This window comes from Ctenopharyngodon idella, chromosome 1 (assembly GCF_019924925.1).
Source record: "Ctenopharyngodon idella isolate HZGC_01 chromosome 1, HZGC01, whole genome shotgun sequence".
Lineage (NCBI taxonomy): Eukaryota > Metazoa > Chordata > Actinopteri > Cypriniformes > Xenocyprididae > Ctenopharyngodon > Ctenopharyngodon idella.
Genome location: NC_067220.1, coordinates 44,655,421 through 44,683,145, shown reverse-complemented (window position 1 = coordinate 44,683,145; position 27,725 = coordinate 44,655,421). Strand labels below are relative to the sequence as shown.

The window sequence follows — 27,725 nt, the reverse complement described above, 5'->3', positions numbered from 1 at the left end:
CACTAACCACAACTGAGAGCACAACTGTTAGTTCAACTGAAATAACTACACCAGCCACAACAACTGAGAGAACAACTGAAACAACTACACCAACCACAACAACTGAGACCACAACTGTTAGTACAACCGAGACAACTACACCAGCCACAACAACTGAGAGCACAACTGTTAGTACAACTGAAACAACCACACCAACCACAACAACAGAATCAACATCAGCCACAACAACTGAGAGCACAACTGTTAGTACAACTACACCAGCCACAACAACTGAGAGCACAACTGTTAGTACAACTGAAACAACCACACCAGCCACAACAACTGAGAGCACAACTGTAAATACAACTGAGACAACTACACCAACCACAACAACAACAACAGAATCAACATCAGCCACAACAACTGAGAGCACAACTGTTAGTACAACTGAAACATCTACACCAGCCACAACAACTGAGAGCACAACTGTTAGTACAACTGAGACAACTATACCAGCCACAACAACAGAATCAACATCAGCCACAACTACTGAGAGCACCACTGTTAGTACAACTGAAACAACTACACCAGCCACAACAACTGAGAGCACAAATGAAACAACTACACCAGCCAGAACAACTGAGAGCACAACTGTTAGTACAACTGAAACAACCACGCCAGCCACAACAACTGAGAGCACAACTATTAGTACAACTGAAACAACTACACCAGCCAGAACAACTGAGAGCACAACTGTTAGTACAACTGAAACAACTACACCAACCACAACAACAGAATCAACCTCAGCCACAACAACTGTTAGTACAACTGAAACAACTACACCAGCCACAACAACTGAGAGGACAACTGTTACTACAACTGAGACAACTACACCAGCACCACCAACAACAACAACAGAATCTTCAACATCAACAAAAACTGAGAGCACAACTGTTAGTACATCTGAAACATCTACACCAGCACCAATAATAACAGAATCTGCAACAGCCATGACAACTGAGAGCACAACTGTTAGTACAACTGAAACAACCACACCAGACACAAAAACTGAGAGCACAACTGTCAGTACAACTGAAACAACTACACCAGCCACAACAACTGAGATCACAACTTTTAGTACAACTGAGACAACTACACCTGCCACAACAACTGAGATCACAACTGTTAGTACAACTGAGACAACTACACCAACCACAACAACAGAACCAACATCAGCCACAACAACTGAGAGCACAACTGTTAGTACAACTACACCAGCGACAACAACTGAGAGCACAACTGTTAGTACAACTGAAACAACCACACCAGCCACAACAACTGAGAGCACAACTGTTAGTACAACTGAGACAACTACACCAACCACAACAACAGAATCAACATCAGCCACAACAATTGAGAGCACAACTGTTAGTACAACTGAGACAACTACACCAACCACAACAACAGAATCAACATCAGCCACAACAACTGAGAGCACAACTGTTAGTACAACTGAGACAACTACACCAACCACAACAACAGAACCAACATCAGCCACAACAACTCAGAGCACTACTGTTAGTACAACTGAAACTACACCAGACACAACAACTGAGAGCACAACTGTTAGTACAACTGAAACAACTATACCAACTACAACAACAGAATCAACATCAGCCACAACAACTGAGAGCACAACTGTTAGTACAACTGAAACAACCACACTAGCCACAACAACTGAGAGCACAACTCTTAGTACAACTGAAACAACTACACCAGCCACAACAACTGAGACCACAACTGTTAGTACAACCGAGACAACTACACCAGCCACAACAACTGAGAGCACAACTGTTAGTACAACTGAGACAACTACACCAACCACAACAACAACAACAACAACAACAGAATCAACATCAGCCACAACAACTGAGAGCACAACTGTTAGTACAACTGAAACAACTACACCAGCCACAACAACTGAGAGCACAACTGTTAGTACAACTGAGACAACTACACCAACCACAACAACAGAATCAATATCAGCCACAACAACTTTGAGCACAACTGTTAGTACAACTGAAACAACTACACCAGCCACAACTGAGAGCACAACTGTTAGTTCAACTGAGACAACTACACCAGCCACAACAACTGAGAGCACAACTGTTATTACAACTGAAACAACTACACCAACCACAACAACTGAGACCACAACTATTAGTACAACCGAGACAACTACACCAGCCACAACAACTGAGAGCACAACTGTTAGTACAACTGAAACAACCACACCAGCCACAACAACTGAGAGCACAACTGTTAGTACAACTGAAACAACTACACCAACCATAACAACAGAATCAACATCAGCCACAACAACTGAGAGCACAACTGTTAGTACAACTACACCAGCGACAACAACTCAGAGCACAACTGTTAGTACAACTGAAACAACCACACCAGCCACAACAACTGAGAGCACAACTGTTAATACAACTGAGACAACTACACCAACCACAACAACAACAACAGAATCAACATCAGCCACAACAATTGAGAGCACAACTGTTAGTACAACTGAGACAACTACACCAACCACAACTGAGAGCACAACTGTTAGTTCAACTGAGACAACTACACCAGCCACAACAACTGAGAGCACAACTGAAACAACTACACCAACCACAACAACTGAGACCACAACTGTTAGTACAACCGAGACAACTACACCAGCCACAACAACTGAGAGCACAACTCTTAGTACATCTGAAACAACCACACCAGCCACAACAACTGAGACCACAACTGTTAGCACAACTGAAACCACTACACCAGCCACAACAACTGAGAGCACAACTGTTAGTACAACTGAAACAACTACACCAACCACAACAACAAAATCAACATCAGCCACAACAACTGAGAGCACAACTGTTAGTACAACTGAAACAACCACACCAGCCACAACAACTGTGAGCACAACTGTTAATACAACTGAGACAACTACACCAACCACAACAACAACAACAGAATCAACATCAGCCACAACAACTGAGAGCACAACTGTTAGTACAACTGAAACATCTACACCAGCCACAACAACTGAGAGCACAACTGTTAGTACAACTGAGACAACTATACCAGCCACAACAACAGAATCAACATCAGCCACAACTACTGAGAGCACAACTGCTAGTACAACTGAAACAACTACACCAGCCACAACAACTGAGAGCACAAATGAAACAACTACACCAGCCAGAACAACTGAGAGCACAACTGTTAGTACAACTGAAAGCACAACTGTTAGTACAACTGAAACAACCACGCCAGCCACAACAACTGAGAGCACAACTATTAGTACAACTGAAACAACTACACCAGCCAGAACAACTGAGAGCACAACTGTTAGTACAACTGAAACAACTACACCAGCCACAACAACTGAGAGCACAACTGTTAGTACAACTGAAACTACTACACCAGCCACAACAACTGAGACCACAGCTGTTAGTACAACTGAGACAACTACACCAGCCACAGCAACTGAGAGCACAACTGTTAGTACAACTGAAACAACCACACCAGCCACAACAACTGAAAGCACAACTGTTAGTACAACTGAAACAACTACACCAGCCACAACTGAGAGCACAACTGTTATTACAACTGAAATAACTACACCAGCCACAACAACTGAGAGCACAACTGAAACAACTACACCAACCACAACAACTGAGACCACAACTGTTAGTACAACTGAAACAACCACACCAGCCACAACAACTGAGAGCACAACTGTTAGTACAACTGAAACAACTACACCAACCACAACAACAGAATCAACAGAATCAACATCAGCCACAACAACTGAGAGCACAACTGTTAGTACAACTACACCAGCCACAACAACAGAGAGATCAACTGTTAGTACAACTGAAACAACCACACCAGCCACAACAACTGAGAGCACAACTGTAAATACAACTGAGACAACTACACCAACCACAACAACAACAACAGAATCAACATCAGCCACAACAACTGAGAGCACAACTGTTAGTACAACTGAAACATCTACACCAGCCACAACAACTGAGAGCACAACTGTTAGTACAACTGAGACAACTATACCAGCCACAACAACAGAATCAACATCAGCCACAACTACTGAGAGCACAACTGTTAGTACAACTGAAACAACTACACCAGCCACAACAACTGAGAGCACAAATGAAACAACTACACCAGCCAGAACAACTGAGAGCACAACTGTTAGTACAACTGAAACAACCACGCCAGCCACAACAACTGAGAGCACAACTATTAGTACAACTGAAACAACTACACCAGCCAGAACAACTGAGAGCACAACTGTTAGTACAACTGAAACAACTACACCAACCACAACAACAGAATCAACCTCAGCCACAACAACTGTTAGTACAACTGAAACAACTACACCAGCCACAACAACTGAGAGGACAACTGTTACTACAACTGAGACAACTACACCAGCACCACCAACAACAACAACAGAATCTTCAACATCAAAAAAAACTGAGAGCACAACTGTTAGTACATCTGAAACATCTACACCAGCACCAATAATAACAGAATCTGCAACAGCCATGACAACTGAGAGCACAACTGTTAGTACAACTGAAACAACCACACCAGACACAAAAACTGAGAGCACAACTGTCAGTACAACTGAAACAACTACACCAGCCACAACAACTGAGATCACAACTGTTAGTACAACTGAGACAACTACACCTGCCACAACAACTGAGATCACAACTGTTAGTACAACTGAGACAACTACACCAACCACAACAACAGAACCAACATCAGCCACAACAACTGAGAGCACAACTGTTAGTACAACTGAAACAACCACACCAGCCACAACAACTGAGAGCACAACTGTTAGTACAACTGAAACAACCACACCAGCCACAACAACTGAGAGCACAACTGTTAGTACAACTGAGACAACTACACCAACCACAACAACAGAATCAACATCAGCCACAACAATTGAGAGCACAACTGTTAGTACAACTGAGACAACTACACCAACCACAACAACAGAATCAACATCAGCCACAACAACTGAGAGCACAACTGTTAGTACAACTGAGACAACTACACCAACCACAACAACAGAACCAACATCAGCCACAACAACTCAGAGCACTACTGTTAGTACAACTGAAACTACACCAGACACAACAACTGAGAGCACAACTGTTAGTACAACTGAAACAACTATACCAACTACAACAACAGAATCAACATCAGCCACAACAACTGAGAGCACAACTGTTAGTACAACTGAAACAACCACACTAGCCACAACAACTGAGAGCACAACTCTTAGTACAACTGAAACAACTACACCAGCCACAACAACTGAGACCACAACTGTTAGTACAACCGAGACAACTACACCAGCCACAACAACTGAGAGCACAACTGTTAGTACAACTGAGACAACTACACCAACCACAACAACAACAACAACAACAACAGAATCAACATCAGCCACAACAACTGAGAGCACAACTGTTAGTACAACTGAAACAACTACACCAGCCACAACTGAGAGCACAACTGTTAGTTCAACTGAGACAACTACACCAGCCACAACAACTGAGAGCACAACTGTTATTACAACTGAAACAACTACACCAACCACAACAACTGAGACCACAACTGTTAGTACAACCGAGACAACTACACCAGCCACAACAACTGAGAGCACAACTGTTAGTACAACTGAAACAACCACACCAGCCACAACAACTGAGAGCACAACTCTTAGTACAACTGAAACCACTACACCAGCCACAACAACTGAGAGCACAACTGTTAGTACAACTGAAACAACTACACCAACCACAACAACAGAATCAACATCAGCCACAACAACTGAGAGCACAACTGTTAGTACAACTACACCAGCGACAACAACTCAGAGCACAACTGTTAGTACAACTGAAACAACCACACCAGCCACAACAACTGAGAGCACAACTGTTAATACAACTGAGACAACTACACCAACCACAACAACAACAACAGAATCAACATCAGCCACAACAATTGAGAGCACAACTGTTAGTACAACTGAGACAACTACACTAACCACAACTGAGAGCACAACTGTTAGTTCAACTGAAATAACTACACCAGCCACAACAACTGAGAGAACAACTGAAACAACTACACCAACCACAACAACTGAGACCACAACTGTTAGTACAACCGAGACAACTACACCAGCCACAACAACTGAGAGCACAACTGTTAGTACAACTGAAACAACCACACCAACCACAACAACAGAATCAACATCAGCCACAACAACTGAGAGCACAACTGTTAGTACAACTACACCAGCCACAACAACTGAGAGCACAACTGTTAGTACAACTGAAACAACCACACCAGCCACAACAACTGAGAGCACAACTGTAAATACAACTGAGACAACTACACCAACCACAACAACAACAACAGAATCAACATCAGCCACAACAACTGAGAGCACAACTGTTAGTACAACTGAAACATCTACACCAGCCACAACAACTGAGAGCACAACTGTTAGTACAACTGAGACAACTATACCAGCCACAACAACAGAATCAACATCAGCCACAACTACTGAGAGCACCACTGTTAGTACAACTGAAACAACTACACCAGCCACAACAACTGAGAGCACAAATGAAACAACTACACCAGCCAGAACAACTGAGAGCACAACTGTTAGTACAACTGAAACAACCACGCCAGCCACAACAACTGAGAGCACAACTATTAGTACAACTGAAACAACTACACCAGCCAGAACAACTGAGAGCACAACTGTTAGTACAACTGAAACAACTACACCAACCACAACAACAGAATCAACCTCAGCCACAACAACTGTTAGTACAACTGAAACAACTACACCAGCCACAACAACTGAGAGGACAACTGTTACTACAACTGAGACAACTACACCAGCACCACCAACAACAACAACAGAATCTTCAACATCAACAAAAACTGAGAGCACAACTGTTAGTACATCTGAAACATCTACACCAGCACCAATAATAACAGAATCTGCAACAGCCATGACAACTGAGAGCACAACTGTTAGTACAACTGAAACAACCACACCAGACACAAAAACTGAGAGCACAACTGTCAGTACAACTGAAACAACTACACCAGCCACAACAACTGAGATCACAACTTTTAGTACAACTGAGACAACTACACCTGCCACAACAACTGAGATCACAACTGTTAGTACAACTGAGACAACTACACCAACCACAACAACAGAACCAACATCAGCCACAACAACTGAGAGCACAACTGTTAGTACAACTACACCAGCGACAACAACTGAGAGCACAACTGTTAGTACAACTGAAACAACCACACCAGCCACAACAACTGAGAGCACAACTGTTAGTACAACTGAGACAACTACACCAACCACAACAACAGAATCAACATCAGCCACAACAATTGAGAGCACAACTGTTAGTACAACTGAGACAACTACACCAACCACAACAACAGAATCAACATCAGCCACAACAACTGAGAGCACAACTGTTAGTACAACTGAGACAACTACACCAACCACAACAACAGAACCAACATCAGCCACAACAACTCAGAGCACTACTGTTAGTACAACTGAAACTACACCAGACACAACAACTGAGAGCACAACTGTTAGTACAACTGAAACAACTATACCAACTACAACAACAGAATCAACATCAGCCACAACAACTGAGAGCACAACTGTTAGTACAACTGAAACAACCACACTAGCCACAACAACTGAGAGCACAACTCTTAGTACAACTGAAACAACTACACCAGCCACAACAACTGAGACCACAACTGTTAGTACAACCGAGACAACTACACCAGCCACAACAACTGAGAGCACAACTGTTAGTACAACTGAGACAACTACACCAACCACAACAACAACAACAACAACAACAGAATCAACATCAGCCACAACAACTGAGAGCACAACTGTTAGTACAACTGAAACAACTACACCAGCCACAACAACTGAGAGCACAACTGTTAGTACAACTGAGACAACTACACCAACCACAACAACAGAATCAATATCAGCCACAACAACTTTGAGCACAACTGTTAGTACAACTGAAACAACTACACCAGCCACAACTGAGAGCACAACTGTTAGTTCAACTGAGACAACTACACCAGCCACAACAACTGAGAGCACAACTGTTATTACAACTGAAACAACTACACCAACCACAACAACTGAGACCACAACTATTAGTACAACCGAGACAACTACACCAGCCACAACAACTGAGAGCACAACTGTTAGTACAACTGAAACAACCACACCAGCCACAACAACTGAGAGCACAACTGTTAGTACAACTGAAACAACTACACCAACCATAACAACAGAATCAACATCAGCCACAACAACTGAGAGCACAACTGTTAGTACAACTACACCAGCGACAACAACTCAGAGCACAACTGTTAGTACAACTGAAACAACCACACCAGCCACAACAACTGAGAGCACAACTGTTAATACAACTGAGACAACTACACCAACCACAACAACAACAACAGAATCAACATCAGCCACAACAATTGAGAGCACAACTGTTAGTACAACTGAGACAACTACACCAACCACAACTGAGAGCACAACTGTTAGTTCAACTGAGACAACTACACCAGCCACAACAACTGAGAGCACAACTGAAACAACTACACCAACCACAACAACTGAGACCACAACTGTTAGTACAACCGAGACAACTACACCAGCCACAACAACTGAGAGCACAACTCTTAGTACATCTGAAACAACCACACCAGCCACAACAACTGAGACCACAACTGTTAGCACAACTGAAACCACTACACCAGCCACAACAACTGAGAGCACAACTGTTAGTACAACTGAAACAACTACACCAACCACAACAACAAAATCAACATCAGCCACAACAACTGAGAGCACAACTGTTAGTACAACTGAAACAACCACACCAGCCACAACAACTGTGAGCACAACTGTTAATACAACTGAGACAACTACACCAACCACAACAACAACAACAGAATCAACATCAGCCACAACAACTGAGAGCACAACTGTTAGTACAACTGAAACATCTACACCAGCCACAACAACTGAGAGCACAACTGTTAGTACAACTGAGACAACTATACCAGCCACAACAACAGAATCAACATCAGCCACAACTACTGAGAGCACAACTGCTAGTACAACTGAAACAACTACACCAGCCACAACAACTGAGAGCACAAATGAAACAACTACACCAGCCAGAACAACTGAGAGCACAACTGTTAGTACAACTGAAAGCACAACTGTTAGTACAACTGAAACAACCACGCCAGCCACAACAACTGAGAGCACAACTATTAGTACAACTGAAACAACTACACCAGCCAGAACAACTGAGAGCACAACTGTTAGTACAACTGAAACAACTACACCAGCCACAACAACTGAGAGCACAACTGTTAGTACAACTGAAACTACTACACCAGCCACAACAACTGAGACCACAGCTGTTAGTACAACTGAGACAACTACACCAGCCACAGCAACTGAGAGCACAACTGTTAGTACAACTGAAACAACTACACCAGCACCACCAACAATAGAATCTTCAACAGCCACAACAACTGATAGCACATCTCTTAGTACAGCTGAAACAACTACACCAGCCACTACAACGGAATCAACATCAGCCACAACAAATGAGAGCACAACTGTCAGTACAACTGAAACAACTACACCAGCCACAACAACTGAGAGTACAACTGAAACAACTACACCAGCCACAACAACAGAATCAACATCAGCCACAACAACTGAGAGCACAACTGTTAGTACAACTGAAACAACCACACCAGCCACAACAACTGAGAGCACAACTCTTAGTACATCTGAAACAACCACACCAGCCACAACAACTGAGACCACAACTGTTAGCACAACTGAAACCACTACACCAGCCACAACAACTGAGAGCACAACTGTTAGTACAACTGAAACAACTACACCAACCACAACAACAAAATCAACATCAGCCACAACAACTGAGAGCACAACTGTTAGTACAACTGAAACATCTACACCAGCCACAACAACTGAGAGCACAACTGTTAGTACAACTGAGACAACTATACCAGCCACAACAACAGAATCAACATCAGCCACAACTACTGAGAGCACAACTGTTAGTACAACTGAAACAACTACACCAGCCACAACAACTGAGAGCACAAATGAAACAACTACACCAGCCAGAACAACTGAGAGCACAACTGTTAGTACAACTGAAACAACCACGCCAGCCACAACAACTGAGAGCACAACTATTAGTACAACTGAAACAACTACACCAGCCAGAACAACTGAGAGCACAACTGTTAGTACAACTGAAACAACTACACCAGCCACAACAACTGAGAGCACAACTGTTAGTACAACTGAAACTACTACACCAGCCACAACAACTGAGACCACAGCTGTTAGTACAACTGAGACAACTACACCAGCCACAGCAACTGAGAGCACAACTGTTAGTACAACTGAAACAACTACACCAGCACCACCAACAATAGAATCTTCAACAGCCACAACAACTGATAGCACATCTCTTAGTACAGCTGAAACAACTACACCAGCCACTACAACGGAATCAACATCAGCCACAACAAATGAGAGCACAACTGTTAGTACAACTGAAACAACTACACCAGCCACAACAACTGAGAGTACAACTGAAACAACTACACCAGCCACAACAACAGAATCAACATCAGCCACAACAACTGAGAGCACAACTGTTAGAACAACTGAAACAACCACACCAACACTCTCACCAGTCACCACAACTTCATCATCTTCCTTCACAACTACTGCAAATCATAACGTGCGAGCAAAGCTGGAGTTTCGCTCTGTAGACACATTCGTAAATGAACTCAATAATACAAACTCCCAGGCTTTCAAGAACAGGGCTCAGCTTGTTATGGACACTGTAAGTTAAAACCCACTTACCATATTCACTCAGTTTTTCTTGATTAAAAGCATAATGTAATGTATTACATTGTATTATATTGTAACTCTCTGTATTTTTTACAGCTTAAAGCCATCTATATCAAGTATCCTTCCTTCATACATATCCTTGTCCTAGGATTCAGGTAAACACATCAAACATATCATTTTGAAATATTACTTATTTTATGTAGAAACTGTTGTTGAAACTCTGACAGAGATAGCAGGAAAGTGCAATAAACAAAATATTTAATGGTCAGATATGCATATTAGGAGGACATCCAATATGACAGTGTTTCTTGGCTTCACTGAGACAAGAAACACTGTCACACTGGCTGTGTGTGTGTGTGTGTGTGTGTGTGTGTGTGTGTGTGTGTGTGTGTGTGTGTGTGTGTGTGTGTAAACATTCTTTGCACTAAAGCTTATTCTCATTGTGAAAATTTTAATCCAGGCCCGGATCAGTCATTACCACTACAGAACTAGCTTTCAACTCTTCACAGTCTGTGCCATCAGACCATGATATCGCAACTTCATTATTGAGTAACACAACAGCTGTCAAGGCCCTGAACATGAGTTCTAATACTGTCATGGTTAATGATAAAGGTAGGTCTGAAAACATCTGAAATCAAATTGTATTAAGAATCTTTTTATTTCTGTAAGACTGTAAATTTTATAACACAATTGATAACCTATTCTTTTTCAATGCACATACAAATATGTTTCTTTTGTCATGCTGAAATTAAGTTCCATCTAAACTGATATGCATATTCTAATTCCAGAATTTACAATAGTGACAACCTCTACTGCTCCAACAACAGAAACAACTGTAGTCACAACAACTCTTGTTGGAACATCCACCAGCAGTTTAGCAGTTACCACTACAGTGCAACCAACAGCTTCTTCATTGACCTCGACCACTCTCTCCTCAACAGTCTTTGACAGAACAACTATTAGTACATCTGAAATGTCTACAAGACCAACAACAGCATTCTCTGCCTTCATGAGTACAGCCAAAATGTCTACAAGACCAACAACAGCATTCTCAGCTCTCATGACAAATATCACAAGTGCAGCAATGTACACAGGACCAAAAACAACAACTTCAGTTTTTACTTCATTGACTCCCTCTTCAACTACATTTAAGACTACGACTGGTAGTACAACTAGAACATCAACAAAATCATTTGCCTCAACCATTAATACAACCACTGCCTCAACCACTAATACAACCACTGCCTCAACCACTAATACAACAACAACAAGACCCTCGACATCTTCCACAACTAAAGTGACTACAATTTCAACTACAAGATTTGTGCCCGTGTATCTAACAGACCTGGTGTTCCGTTCTTTTGACATATATATTGTTGAACTCAACGATTCAAACTCTCAGGCTTTCAAGACAAGGGCTCAGCTTGTCATAGCACAGGTGAGTTAAAATTCACTCACTAGATTCACAGGAGGCAGACAGATTGTTAGGATTGTCGTTTGTTAGGATATTATTATTATTTTTTTTTAATTGATTAGTTTTCCATAAATAAATGACACTCTTTGTTTTTCCTTCATGAATAATAATATTCCTCTGGAAATCAATAGTTAATTTCATAAACAAAAAAAAAGTTAATTCTCATCATGGTTGACTGCCTGTTATTGTATGTTGCAGCTTGACCCAATCTACAGAGCCAGATATCCTTTCTTCATCAGAGTGATTGTCATAAGTTTCAGGTAAATACCCAATGCTGATTAATGTATGTGTGCTGTGTGTGTGTTATGGTGTTCTTAAAAAAAAAAAAAAGAGAGAATGCCATATACAGTACTTATTATATAATGGTAATATGCTCATATTATGGAATCCTGTATGATATTCTTCTATACTGTATATTCCAGCCCAGGGTCAATCATCACAACAACACAACTAGTTTTCAACTCCACGGAAACTGTCCCATCAGTTGGAGAGATTTCAAACACCCTCTTGACAGCAGTAGGAACAGGAGTTGTCAATCCACTGAACATAATTCCTTCGTCAGTTTCAGTCAATGGTTCAGGTAAATTTGATTGCATTTCAAAACATCTCTTGCAAATGTGACAGATCTCAGGACCTGTGCATTGCACTTTTGCTCCTAGATCTTGTAGAATTTATAATTTTCTATAGCTCTAGTCTATACAGATATAACACACAAAACATACAGTACATTTGGAGTGGAATGAAACAAAGAAAGCCCTAATGCCTTACATTCTGTTTATCTAATTTGTTCATCTTTTTCTTACAGTTATTGCTACGACTGTAGCTGCTTTAACTACAGTGTCAAGTGGATTAAAAATTGAATTCAGTCTGCTCAAAACAACATGGCTCATTATTATGGCAAAAATATTAAGGCTTTTCCTATAGATCCTTTAACAATGAATCAACCAAGGATGCAATTTCAGCAAAGCATGCTCTAATGAATTATACTAGCAAATTATATTATTTACGTATGTGTATTATGCATTATTTACTGTTGTAGCAAAATCTTAAAATATGACAATGGCTATATAAATAGAAGCCTAAAATTGCATTGATTTTCAAGAGCACAATTTGTAAAGAGAAAAAATATTATATATTTATCAGAGGTTGTTGAGATTTATCCTATTTTGATATTGTTCCTCACAGTATTTTTATATGTAATACTTTTGTTCAGCTGTCTGCAGGTTAAAGACTCTTTATAGTTCTATTTTGTCTAGTATATGCCAACACTGCAATATCTCATATCTTTTAATAATCAAATAAACATATTTATTGAGTTCATATAATCCAAAATTGTTTTATATAAAACCACCAATTGTGTGAAATGAGAAAGAGATGAAAATGAAGAGATCATAAAAATATGAAGGATTTAAACACATACTTTTGTATGTGTTTGTTTACATCTAAAGAAATACATTTGTATATATCCACAATGAATGTAAAACATAGGCTTATTTAAAAAAAAATGTATAGTATAGTAAAGTATATATATTTATTTAAAATGTACAAGGTTTTATGTTAATTTAAATAAAGACTTGGTGTAACTTTAACCTGTGCACAATTTCTTCCATTGCACTTCCATTTCTATATACAGTAAATGCCTGTGTCCAACATAGCCACCTGTAGCCATTCTGGTGTGCAAGGGATGTTTGCCATAAAGTCTTAATGACCAAAAGTACATTCGTTAACTTTGAGCACAGACCACGGCCACAATGGGAAGGATTTGCATGCAGGTATGATGTTCATTATTCATCAGGATCAGTGTCCAGATGTTTTATTAACAGATCATGTTAGTATTGTGTATTTACCTTGGTAACTATAGTCTCCGTAACCTTATCCCAAAATACCCCTTAATTTTCACTTTGTGTTATTTTCTATATTTTTGATGACTGGACATCACGCAAAAAAAATATATATATATATATATATATATATATGACATTTTGAAAATTATGAAATAAAAATATACCTTATGATTTATTTATTTGTAAACCTTTTTATTAAAAAAATCAGAATTACTGAGATATCACTGGTCGCGTCGGAGGACACATTCCAAGGTAGGAAGGCTTTGAATCCAATGTTAGCTTCACTTCCTGTCTCCTGAGATACCTTCATCTGATCAATTTTTGAATGCAGCATTAATTTCACTGCCTTTGAAATCCCACAATTCTATTCTTTCCTTTCTGTGACAGTTGAGCTAAGGGCCCATTTACACGACACCATTTTCAACTAAAAACGGAAAACTTTTTATGCGTTTTGGCCATTCATTTACAGGACAATGGCGTTTTGCTGGCCTGAAAAAGCAAACTTTTGAAAACGGGTTTCAAAGTGCAAGTTTTTGAAAACGGTCTCCATGTAAACAACAAAAACACGAATCTGTGAAAACGATGACGTCATGCACATGGGTATGACATGTTCAGTCTCTGGTGTTTCATCGCCATCTAATGGCCTGGCAGCAGAATACAGCATTTTTAGTCATTTTTACAGATTCATATGAATGGGGATCGTTTTGGCAATGTTATTGTCTGTACGCAGAAAACTCAAAGGAAAAACTCAGTTTTAAGCATATCATTGTCGTGTAAGGGGCCGTTCACATATCGCGTCTTTTGCACGCTCAAATTCGTTATTTCAAATGTAGGCGCATGGCAGACGCTCATAATGGAAGCGACGCAGTTGTGACACGCATGCGGTGCATTCTCCAGGCGCATTAAGATGAAAAAATACTCAACTTTTCAGAATGCCGCAAGCGCACCGTAGGTCATGTGACAAGAACCAACCGATCAACTTCGACCTTTCCTTAACAAAACATTGAAAGCTCAGCCGAACAGCTGATCATAGCTGTACAGGGTGGTTTTATATCTCATCTCCATAAATATATCTAGTAGTAAATCTAATGCAAGGGCTAGAAATCAATTTATCCTTTGCTGAAACTTCCTTGTCATCGTGGAGAGCGCAGTTCATGGTTGCATAGCAGCAACAGACGCCACGGGAGCGAAAGCGCTTTGGAAAGAAGGAGAAAGCGCGCCACATATCGCGTTTTTAGACGCGATATGTAAACGGCCCTTAAACGTACCCTCAAAAATAAAGATGGCGTCTGAAAGTTGAAGTTGGCAGTCAGTTTGTGTGTAAATATATGTTTTTGATTTAGGCGTTCTACTTTTGATGTCATTTCTAGCAATAAATTAATATTGACGTAATTAAATATTTGCTTAATCATCACCAAAGCTCTCTCTAATTTGTTGTAGATAATTAAAGCGTTGCTGACCCAGAAGTCTGTCCGAAATCAGTTTCATCAGCTGCCTTCGTGCGCAAATGCTGCCTGCAATGTCATTGCCTAATAAAGGCAGCAAGGCAACAAGTCAGCTGCCTGAGCTTTCGGACTCAGACACAATAGTTAACAAATCCATTTTCATCAAAATAAGAATTAAGAGAAGCAGGTCCACGTGTCATGATAAATTTAAAGCTGCACTCAGTAATTTAGTAACTCAGTAAAATAAATATTATAGCTTTTTTTGAATTTTTGTATACTTCTCTTTTGTAAACCAAGCTATCCACAGCTAACAGAATCATACAGTGTGCTTCTAATATAAACTCTACTAGGCACTATCATACTGTGACTCAGGGCCGTCTCCAGAACAGACAGAATGGGGGGGCATTTCACTTTCATAGGGGGGCACACATTTTTATGATCCGAGAAACAGACTCAACAAAACAATATTTATGATTAATGAAATACACTATATTAACACCAAAACACAAGATAGTCCATCCTAATTTGACCAAACTACACCAAAAACTAGAGAATGACTCTGATTTTATTACATTTGGTGTAAATGGGGATCGATAGTGGATAATAATGTAGGCCTTGCGCTGTTGAGGCTCGTGCAGCTCATCTCGAGCAGAAATCGAAACAAACGAGAACAGCACACACAAAGAAACTCAGAAGGTGGTATTTTTTGACAGTTTAGTGTCCCCATCACTATACTGGGGCATTAGGACCCACACAGACTACAGGGTGAGCACCCCCTGCTGGCTATACATGTGGTAAAAATTCAAAATGTGGAGTTTTTATATTTATAACATATGATACAGTTAAGCAACATCACACTACCAAGAGTGCTGTCCTCTCCATTACGTTACCATCACGATTGAAAATGCGACACTGATTTCACGACAGTTAAATAAACAGTAGTTAATATTAAGCCACTTACATAAGACGAAATATTGACTGTTTTTGTTCTATTTCAGAAACAGTTCCAAACAAAGATCACAGCAGAACCATAGCGCACGTACTTCACAGCAACACCCAGCCGTCTTTCTTTACTGAATGATTCAGAGTTTTGAACGAATCGGTTGAATCAAAGATTCAATGACCCATTCATAAACTGCCTCATTCTTGAATGAATCGGCCGTTTGAACGAATCGTTTGAATGAATGACTCAATGACTCAATCATTAAGGCGGTCAAATGCCGCCACCTACTGGCGTTTTAGTTTCATGTTTAAAAGTCATTTTCTCCCCAATATTTCTTAATTGTATTTAAATACAGTATTTAAATACAGTCCTGCAGTTGTAGCATATTGATGTGCAACAAAGACTTGTAGGCTACTCACCATTAAAATAGTTGAAGGTGACGGGTCTCAAGTAATAGTCATTTATAAATATAGCCTAATTGTGTTTCAAGTTCCGTTTTGTGTAATAATGCATTAACTATGAATTTTCTGATCATAGGCGGAGGGTGAACCAACTCCAGGGTAAAGAGATGATTCCCATTTAAAAACACATTTAAATAGATTTCCTTGAAATAGTTTCAAGTTACTTGCTACTGCACAACCTACATGTCCAAGCATAAACACTGCTGATAATTTATTTGTTAATAAAGCGTCTACGTTCACAAACCACTGTTAATTTTAACAGATTACGCACACGGGATTTGGCAGAAAGCGCGCAAAGGGCGCTCCCTAAATCTCACTCATTTTAGTTCATCGCGATCTCGGATAATGTGTTATTTAAAGATACCGTTGTAGAGATATGTAAGGATATGTAAATATGGATATGTAAGGATATGTAAATTACTCTCAGCTATGATAAACCAGCGCAAAAGTAGTTTAGATGCAGCAAAAGTTGCAATCTTATAAATTTTTAATCTGAAGATCTGAAGATACTGCAAAGCAAATTGCCAGTAAGCTTATGCTTCTCAACAGAGAGCATAAGATTAGCGCTTTATTTTTTACTTATCTCTGTTACATTTAGCAGTACTATAACTTGTTTTGCTATTGTACAGAAGGCGATGTTTTTATAAAAGTACATAGTACATAGTATATATTAACAGTATACAGACCCACGTCTTTATGCATGCATTCTGAGATCTTATGCTCTTTGTTATCTGTTTTCATTCATTCATTTGAATGGAGAAAGAAGATTCAACTTGCATAACAGTTTTGCAGGTTGTTTTTTCTTGACTGAAATAAAGACTGTGTTTAACATTAAGTAGGGTTACATTTATCTTTAAGGCTTTAGGAGGTCTTTCTTGTGTTCTAATTACAAAGCATTTCTTTCATGATCAGTCTTATTTTTGAAAGAGCGAGTCTTGGGTCACTGCCTGAGGGATTCTACTATTCTGGCTTCTTCCACCTTCACACCTTCTGTATTATTCTAGGTGCTGACAGAGTTCTTTATAAAATGATTCACACAGAATTTAGCCTACAATGAATGGTAAATAATACACCCACATTTTCAGAGTGTCACCATGAAAGGAATGTCACATGGTCACATTCTTTGCTGTTGAACATTGCACAACCTACAATGTTTACAGCCCCAGATAATTATAGGATCTCTCTTTTATCCCTCTGTGAAGACAGGTTTCTTATGTTTTGGGCTTCAAAGTGAGAATCTTTAATTTTTTGTCCTGTAATGTGGTACCTTCAAGTCTTTTCCAAAGGTGTTTTTATTATATTTTTGTAAATGATGCTATAAAGCTGAACTGACAAAAGTAATTACTATATGATGGCACTGAATTGTGATCAGCCTAAGCAGTTAAATAACAACAAGTTTTTAAGTTTTTTTTTTTTTTTTTTTTTTTTTTTTTTTTTTTTTTTTTTTACAAGGTTTATTTTCTTTGTATACCTGCCTGCAGTACAAAACTTAAAATGATAGTTCACCCAAAATTACTACAGGTGCCTATGTCAATAATACCTTAAAGAGTTTGTCCACCAGTAGTATTTTAAAGTCAAATCAAGTCTGCCCTCTGCTGGCCAAATACAAGCTCGTCTTTAAAAAAAAAAAAAAAAAAAGTTTTTTGAGGTCAGAGAGCAACTGAGACACACAAGTACATCTCAAAGAACTTGCTATTCCATGACCTGTCACAAGACTTTATAATTACCAGCAGCCATATAACCCTGTAGCCCAAGACTGGTTGCCTACTGAAGCTAAGCAGGGCTGAGCCTGGTTAGTACCTGGATGGGAGGCCTCCTGGGAAAACTAGGCTGCTGCTGGAAGAGGTGTTAGTGAGGCCAAGAGGGGGTGCTGACACTGTAGTCTGTGTGGGTCCTAATGCCCCAGTATAGTGATGGGGACACTGTCAAAAAAGCACCATCCTTCGGATGAGACGTTAAACCGTGGTCCTGACTCTCTGTGGCCGTTAAAAATCCCAGGATGTCCTTCGAAAAGAGTAGGGGTGTAACCCCGGCATCCTGGCCAAATTTGCCCAATGGCCTCTGTCCATTATCATGGCCTCCTAATCATCCCCATTCACTGATTGGCTTCATCACTCTGTCTCCTTTCCACCAATAAGCTGGTGTGTGGTGGGCGCTCTGGCGCAATATGGATGCTGCACATTAGTGGTGGTTGAGGAGATTCCCCCTTCCATATATAAGACGCTATATAAATGTAATGAATTATTATTATTATTATTATTATTATTATTATTATTAATTCCCATTATGCTCAATACAGTGTCCTAGATAACTAGCGTTTCATAAAGTACCCAATGCTTAAAGGATTAGTTCACCTTCAAATGAAAATTATCCCAAGCTTTACTCACCCTCAAGCCAGGTGTATATGACTTTCTTCTTTCTGATGAACACAATCGAAGTTATAGTAATAAATATCCTGACGCATCTGAGATTTATAATGACAGTGAGCGAGACCAATAAATATGAGCTGAAGAAAGTGCCTCCATCCATCATAAACATACTCCACACGGCTCTGGGGAGTTAATAAAGGCCAAAGCAAAGCGATGCACTTGTGTAAAAAAATATTAATATTTAACAATTTATAAAGTAAAATATCTAGCTTCTGCCAGACCGCCTTCCGTATTCAACTTACAAAGTGTAAAACTCTCGCAGTTCAAAATGCTTACGCTACATCCTATGCCTTCCCTATTCAACTTACAGAAAAAGCTTAACTGACGTGACGCAAGTTCCGTTTTTTTGTAATTTGAATACGGAAGGCGGTCTGGCAGAAGCTAGATATTTTACTTCATAACTATGAAGAAGGCCTTTATTAACATCATAAACATACTCCGTTTGGAGTATGTTTATGATGGATGGATGTGGATGGAGACACTTTCTTCAGCTCATACTTGTTGGTCCCATTCACTGCCATTATAAGGCTCAGATGTGTCAGGATATTTATTAATATTTCTCCGATTGTGTTCATCAGAAAGAAGAAAGTCATATACACCTAGAATGGCTTGAGGGTGAGTAAAGCTTGGGGTAATTTTCATTTGAAAGTGAACTAATTCTTTAAGTTTAACTAAAGATATCTTTTATGGAAATTGACTCAATTAAAAAGTATCGAAAGTGCATGGCATAAATAATAACACAGCTGATTACAGCCCTAGCAATTAGACATGCATCACTATTAAAAATGTTTTAGAGTGATATGAACAAACCTGCACAGTTTTGTGCTAAAGATATGAATGATACGTCAAAACACCTAACTTGTCAAATGGAGGTGTGCTATTTATTAATTGAAAAGTTGAAATACAATAAATGGGCATCATTTAAAGTTAGCCTACACTATGTAACTTTTTTGTTAAAAATTTACAAAATTGATATAATGAGCGAGTACATCATGAATTCATCTTCCAAACTGTGTATAATGAGTGTTTATTTTAGACTGAGCGGGACACCAACCACTGCGGAGTAGCCCAGCACCTGCATGACTCGTCAAATACATAAACAGAGAGAAGTAGCTCTGGCTACAGTGTTCTTCCACAAGATACATGCAGTTTTGTTAATTAACCACTAGAGCGCCAAAAGTTACATAGTGTACCTGTAAGGAGGGATGCAATATCTATATAGAGGCCAGAATAATTCAGAGGCTTGGAGGGTGGACTCTTCTGATTCAGACCCTGTATTTAACAATCCTGGTAACCTTTATAACAACCCTAGTAAGCAATCCACTTAAAACCACTGAGAGGCAACTGCATAGCAATGCCCTGACAACCATCCCATAAGTCTCCAAGTGTAGGTATCTGCAGGTTGGAGTAATGGGCGTGACGAAAGGTTGGGGTGTGGAGAAAGATCTCTATCACTGGTCACGAAAGCTTTCTGTCAGGGTGTGGGGTAGGGCAGGGGTTAGTACGCCTCCTTTCAGCACGTCTATTACTCCAGCCTGCAGCTATTCCTGTCTCACAGTTTTTTATTCCAAGTTCAACTGCATTATGCAAGTTTGCCAGCAGACAGTGTTTTTGTTCCTTGAATCTCTGCAGGTATGTCATTCAAAATCTTATCTGCAGTCATCCTGTTTGGTCGGTCGAGCATGTACGTGTGTTTGGCGTGGAACAAAACAGGAAAGTTGAAGTTGATCGAAAGATTTTTGAGACGCTGAAAATACAAGTATCCTGATAATCAAATTTGATATTCTTCTTATTGTACTAATTTGATTTTCCTGAAGGGAATATAGCGGTTTTGCAAGGAAAACCAATTGTGATGAAATGTTTGAATCCAGGAATGGGGAAGAAAGTTAGAAAGTGGAAATTTAATCTGATATTCTTTATTGTGGGATTTCAATACAGTTCTGCATTGCTACTGTAATAAATATTCATGAATTACTGCAAGATTGAGAAAGAGAAAATCTCAGTATATTGGACTCTGGCTGCTATAGATGAAAGAAAATAAAGTTTACACTATTCAAAAAAACAACAATAACAATAACCCAACAACAATAACATCAAAATTAGTTTCCCATGAATTATATATAGGCAGATGACGATCTTTTTTTAAGGATCCTACGTCAAGTGATCAAGATTACTAACATGTGAGATCAAAACAGGCCAAAACAAAAGACACCAGGTTTACCTAAGCATTCCTTACATTCTGACACATAGTTTCACTGGCTTCCTTGACGTTTCTCGAAACGTTTTTTCCTCAATCATTTCTTTTAGAAGCGTCACTGGCCCAGTGCTCAAAACTCATAGTGCTGAGACACGCATATTTTTTTAGTAGCCTATAAACCTGGTATATTTCCTATACAGGTTAATTTAATTAACTGCTTTTAAGGAATATATGACATAAAACGACAATGATCCACAATGTCTTTTATAGCCTATGGTATAGAGAAAAATGTTCTCATAAAGGTAAAAATACACCTGGAAATCAAATCAGTGGACCTTCTGACATTGGAACTCACTATCGTTTAACGTGTCCTTTTTCTTAATAAGTAGTCCTAATGTTTATCTAATTCATTTGCAATTGTGACTACAGCCTATGTGGTTTTTATTATATTAAAATCATTATAGGGATATTTTAAAAAAATTCAGTGAGTTTACAGTTTCTCAAGATTAGATTTATACTTTATCAACGAGATGACTTCTTGAAATGTGTTGCTTGGTGATAATAGGAAAACAAACTGTTTATAGTTTGAAAAACAAATAAAAAATTATTTCATGAAATGACATTTGTTGAATTGAAGTGGTGAGATGCCATAGTAAGTAGCTGTAAGTGGGCTACAATAAAAACATAATTACAGTCATTTTATTTTAAGTGCCATCTTTTATAATCTCAAGAGAAGTTGTTGTCATTCTTCTCATTACAATCAAGTCTAACGCATGAATCCTTGGGTGTGGTGCATGTACAGGTGAACACCCATAACTTCCTGAAACAATGATGCTTGTGCACTTGGTAATCAAAAATGATGTTGTATAATGTCTTCATAAACAAATCTATGCAACTGAGAATGTAAATAATAATAATAACAATTAGATGCGCATTTAAAATGACATGGTGCCACCATTAACTTGATAGTCTGAACGGATGATGATCCAGTCTAGATACAGAGAAATTGTAGGAATAAAATCCACATTGGGTAACTTTTGTCATGTAATTGTATAGAGAAGATTTCAAATAATCAGTGGATTTTGGATGACAGTAAATGAATTGATCGTTCACCAGCAAAATGTAATTTTCTATTTTTTTCCACTAATATTCATGCAGTAATAACGAAATATTCAGAGACTTTTTCTTAAACCAAATAGTTTATTAAGTGTTAAGAAATTGCTCTGTCCCACAAATTTTGGCCAGATTTAAAATATTTCTCGACTGAAATGAAATGAAAACAGTGAGATAACCATGATATGTGAATGACATAAATCTATAAATTAAAAATGTGAAACAATATGGATTTGTAAAATTATTTAACAGTTTCTATAAATAAGCCTGGCTATAATTCATTGTTGCGCAGACTAGCCACTATACAAAAGATTAAAAAAAAAACCTGTCACGGTGTCTGCCAAGAGACATTCCATATAGCTTACCTGTGAATATGAGTGAAGTAAAAAAAGCACACTCAGGACGTCATTAAGTGCTATATAAGAGGAAGCGCCACAGGTGATTCAGGAGAAGAGAAAAGCTGGAGTACCTACTTAAAGACACTGTGGCAACAGCGGATTACTATAGGTGTTCATCATAAAAATAATCTGCTCAAGGACTGGTAAGGATATTTTATTACACTAAACATATTTGTGTTAATTATATTCATATTATAAAGTAATATTTCATTGCGGAAAAAAAAAAAAAAACCCAGACACAATAAAAATGAAAGCATTAGGTTACTATATGTTAATGGCATATGGAACTTTTTTTTTTTTTGTCTGACAGAGATTGCAGTAGTAGTGTGTAAGTTAAATGTATTTTGTTTGAAAAGTATCTGGTCAGAATATTAAAGCAGTCACAGGAAATTGCAGTATGATATTCTGTTAACAAAGTAATCTTAATTTATCTTGATATTGATTAGAATGCATTATCTATGGGACATGCCCATTATCAGGCCTCCATTTGTTTAATTAATCATTTTCTTTTTAATATCAAGGCGTTACAATAACAGAATATTTTAGATTGGATGTAGATTAATCAGATGGAATTCAATTTTCAATTTTTGTTCAATTTTGTATTATAAATAGAAGTTAAAAACTAATCATGATGTCAAGATGTATGGTATATATATATATATATATATATATATATATATAATTTATTTATTTATTTTTTTTTTTTTTATCTGACAATTCTGAGATTATTTAAACTCGGAATTTGAGAAATAAAGTCAGAATTGTGAGATAAAAAGTCACAATATATAGAGAAAAAACTGTGTCAAAATTCAGAAATCTTTGGAAGATGTCACTGAACAATTATTTAACAACAGCAAAAGTAAATTTCTTACTTAAGTTAATTTTTCATCTATATTTTTGTGTTTATTTAAAATGAGACAAATCTAATATTATTATAATCTCCAATCTGTTTTTTAGCAGTTTAGATTAACAGTTAAGCAGTTAATGCTTCACCATTAGCAGAAGGCACTAACCAGGTTTAAATTCCAGTGTCGCAGACAGGGTTTGTTGTAACACTGCATTACAATGTGCCACGCTACTAGAACTATGCTATTCTATACAGTTACTTATATAATTGACATAATTAACTTTTATGAATATCAGTTGAGAAACCATGGGGGAAAAAAAGGTGAATAAAGAGAGTAAGAACCTGAACATTCATAAAATAAATTTGTACAGGCTTGTCTATTTATCTCCTATTCTGTGAGAGCTGTGAGTGGAGAGAGGGGAGTGTTTTGTTCAGCTTGGTGTTTTTTGAATGTCTGAATTTGTTTCTTCATCTGTTTGCCTGTATTGTTTTGACCTAGGCTGTTTTGCAGTGTGTTCATTGTGAAACTACAAAATTATTTAAATTTGAATATCTTAAAAAAAAAAAAAAATTATTATTATTTTATATGAAAAAATAATTGTCTTTTATTGACAAAATATTTTAGTTTGTCATGTATATTTTTTGATTAGATCAGATAACATATTAAGCTGTCATATGGTTACAATGTGCCCCATCTCATGTTACAATGTGCACCACCTATGGGGCATGTTGTCACATTTCACTTCCCTTCTTTCAGGGAAAATAAAGAAGAAAAAAAAGTATGCACTGTATTGATGAAACAAAGCCACATATTTGACATGTGTGAAATTAATGTGGAACAAAAGAAATTCTCTGAACCCTAAGTAGATTTACACAAACTGAGAAAGTCAAAAAGCATTAGGTTGTGCCCTGCTCTCCCCTATGTCACATTGATTTGAATAGGATAATCTTGTACCATAGTGATAGTAAAAAATTATGATGAAAATTGTTATCAACAACATAAAATGCATTAAACATTATATTATGTCTGGGTTTTCAAAAGTGGGGATTGTGAAGAAACTGCAGGGGGTTCGTAAGTTGATGAAAATGTAATTATTTATCAAAAAAAAAAAAAAAAAGAAGAATTATTGAAAATCCAATGAATTATGAATAATTGACTGCCATTTTGTAAATAATAAGTAATAATGTAATCAATAAAAAATGTAACTGTAGTCTGAGTATTTTAAACCGTAATATAATCTAATGACAAGTATTTCTTTTTTGGAACCTGATTACACAATCCAGATTACATATAATCAGTTACTACCCAGCACTGTATATATACATGTATGTGTGTGTGTGTGTGTGTGTGTATATATAAATTTTGTGGATTTTGCTTATTTTGCAGACTTTTATTATCAACACTGGACTCTTCCCAGAATGGAGAGAAAAGCTTTGATTATCATTTGTATTTTTATTGGTAGGTGAATCTAATTATACATAGAAAAAACAATAATATTTCTTCAATTCACTTGTATGTAAAATATACATGTGCAAAACATGAAATATGAACTTTAAAAGTACACTTATTTTCTTTTCTCTAGCAACAGTTCAAAATGCAACAACTCAGACCACAACAGATTCAACATCATCAACATCATCTGTTAGTACAGCCGACACATCTACAACAATGTCATCAGCAGTCACAACAACTCTTGCTGAAACATCCACCAGTACTACAGTTACCACAATACCACCACAAACAACTGCTGAATCCTCCACAACACCTACAGCTACAACAACAGTGCCCTCAACAACCACAACAGTTCTTGCTGAAACATCAACCACTATAGCAGTAGAAACCACGACAGCACCACAAACTACAGTTACAACAGCTGAATCCTCCACAACACCTACAACAACAGCAGTGTCCTCAGCGACCACTACAGTTCCTGCTGAAACATCCACCACAACAGCAGGAGAATCCACAACAGCAGCACAAACAACTGTTACATCAGCTGAATCCACCACAACACCTACAACAACAATAGTGTCCTCAGCGACCACTACAGTTCCTGCTGAAACATCCACCACAACAGCAGGAGAAACCACAACAGCAGCACAAACAACTGTTACAACAGCTGAATCCACCACAACACCTACAACAACAATAGTGTCCTCAGCGACCACTACAGTTCCTGCTGAAACATCCACCACAACAGCAGGAGAAACCACAACAGCATCACAAACAACTGTTACATCAGCTGAATCCACCACAACACCTACAACAACAATAGTGTCCTCAGCGACCACTACAGTTCCTGCTGAAACATCCACCACAACAGCAGGAGAAACCACAACAGCAGCACAAACAACTGTTACAACAGCTGAATCCACCACAACACCTACAACAACAACAGTGTCCTCAGAGACCACTACAGTTCCTGCTGAAACATCCACCACTACAGCAGGAGAAACCACAACAGCATCACAAACAACTGTTACAACAGCTGAATCCACCACAACACCTACAACAGTGTCCTTAGCGACCACTACAGTTCCTGCTGAAACATCCACTACAACAGCAGGAGAAACCACGACATCATCGCAAACAACTGTTACTACAGCTGAATTGTCCACAACACCTACAACAACAACAGTGTCCTCAGCGACCACTACAGTTCCTGCTGAAACATCTACCACTACAGCAGGAGAAACCACAACATCACCACAAACTACTGTTACAACAGCTGAATCCTCCACAACACCTACAACAACAGCAGTGTCTTCAGCGACCACTACAGTTCCTGCTGAAACATCCACCACTACAGCAGGAGAAACCACAACAGTGCCACAAACTACAGTTACAACAGCTGAATCCTCCACAAAACCTACAACAACAGTGTCCTCAGTGACCACTACAGTTCCTGCTGAAACATCCACTGCTACAGCAGGAGAAACCACAACAGCACCACAAACAACTGTTACAACAGCTGAATCCTCCACAACACCTACAACAACAGCAGTGTCTTCAGCGACCATTACAGTTCCTGCTGAAACATCCACCACAACAGCAGGAGAAACCACGACAGCACCACAAACTACTGTTACAACAGCTGAATCCTCCACAACACCTACAACAACAGCAGTGTCTTCAGCGACCACTACAGTTCCTGCTGAAACATCCACCACAACAGCAGGAGAAACCACAACAGCACCACAAACTACTGTTACAACAGCTGAATCCTCCACAACACCTACAACAACAGTGTCCTCAGCGACCACTACAGTTCCTGCTGAAACATCCACTACTACAGCAGGAGAAACCACGACATCATCGCAAACAACTGTTACTACAGCTGAATCCACCACAACACCTACAACAACAACAGTGTCCTCAGCGACCACTACAGTTCCTGCTGAAACATCTACCACTACAGCAGGAGAAACCACAACATCACCACAAACAACAGTTACAACAGCTGAATCCT

General features: G+C 38.7%; 2 protein-coding genes across 2 annotated transcripts; both read left to right on the top strand.

The window, feature by feature from the left end:
- Positions 1 to 296: 296 nt before the first annotated feature.
- LOC127512369 (mucin-2-like) lies at positions 297 to 4,624 on the top strand (the record flags this gene model as incomplete). Its single annotated transcript, XM_051893208.1, has 4 exons — positions 297 to 932; positions 1,053 to 2,217; positions 2,944 to 4,537; positions 4,585 to 4,624. Coding segments are annotated over 4 exons (3,435 nt in total), but the record flags the coding sequence as incomplete, so codon positions are not given.
- Positions 4,625 to 5,450: 826 nt separating this feature from the next.
- Positions 5,451 to 9,809, top strand: LOC127512364 (mucin-2-like; the record flags this gene model as incomplete). The annotated part of the gene is made up of 4 exons (XM_051893194.1): positions 5,451 to 6,545; positions 6,753 to 6,977; positions 7,215 to 7,740; positions 8,011 to 9,809. Coding segments are annotated over 4 exons (3,645 nt in total), but the record flags the coding sequence as incomplete, so codon positions are not given.
- Positions 9,810 to 27,725: the final 17,916 nt, after the last annotated feature.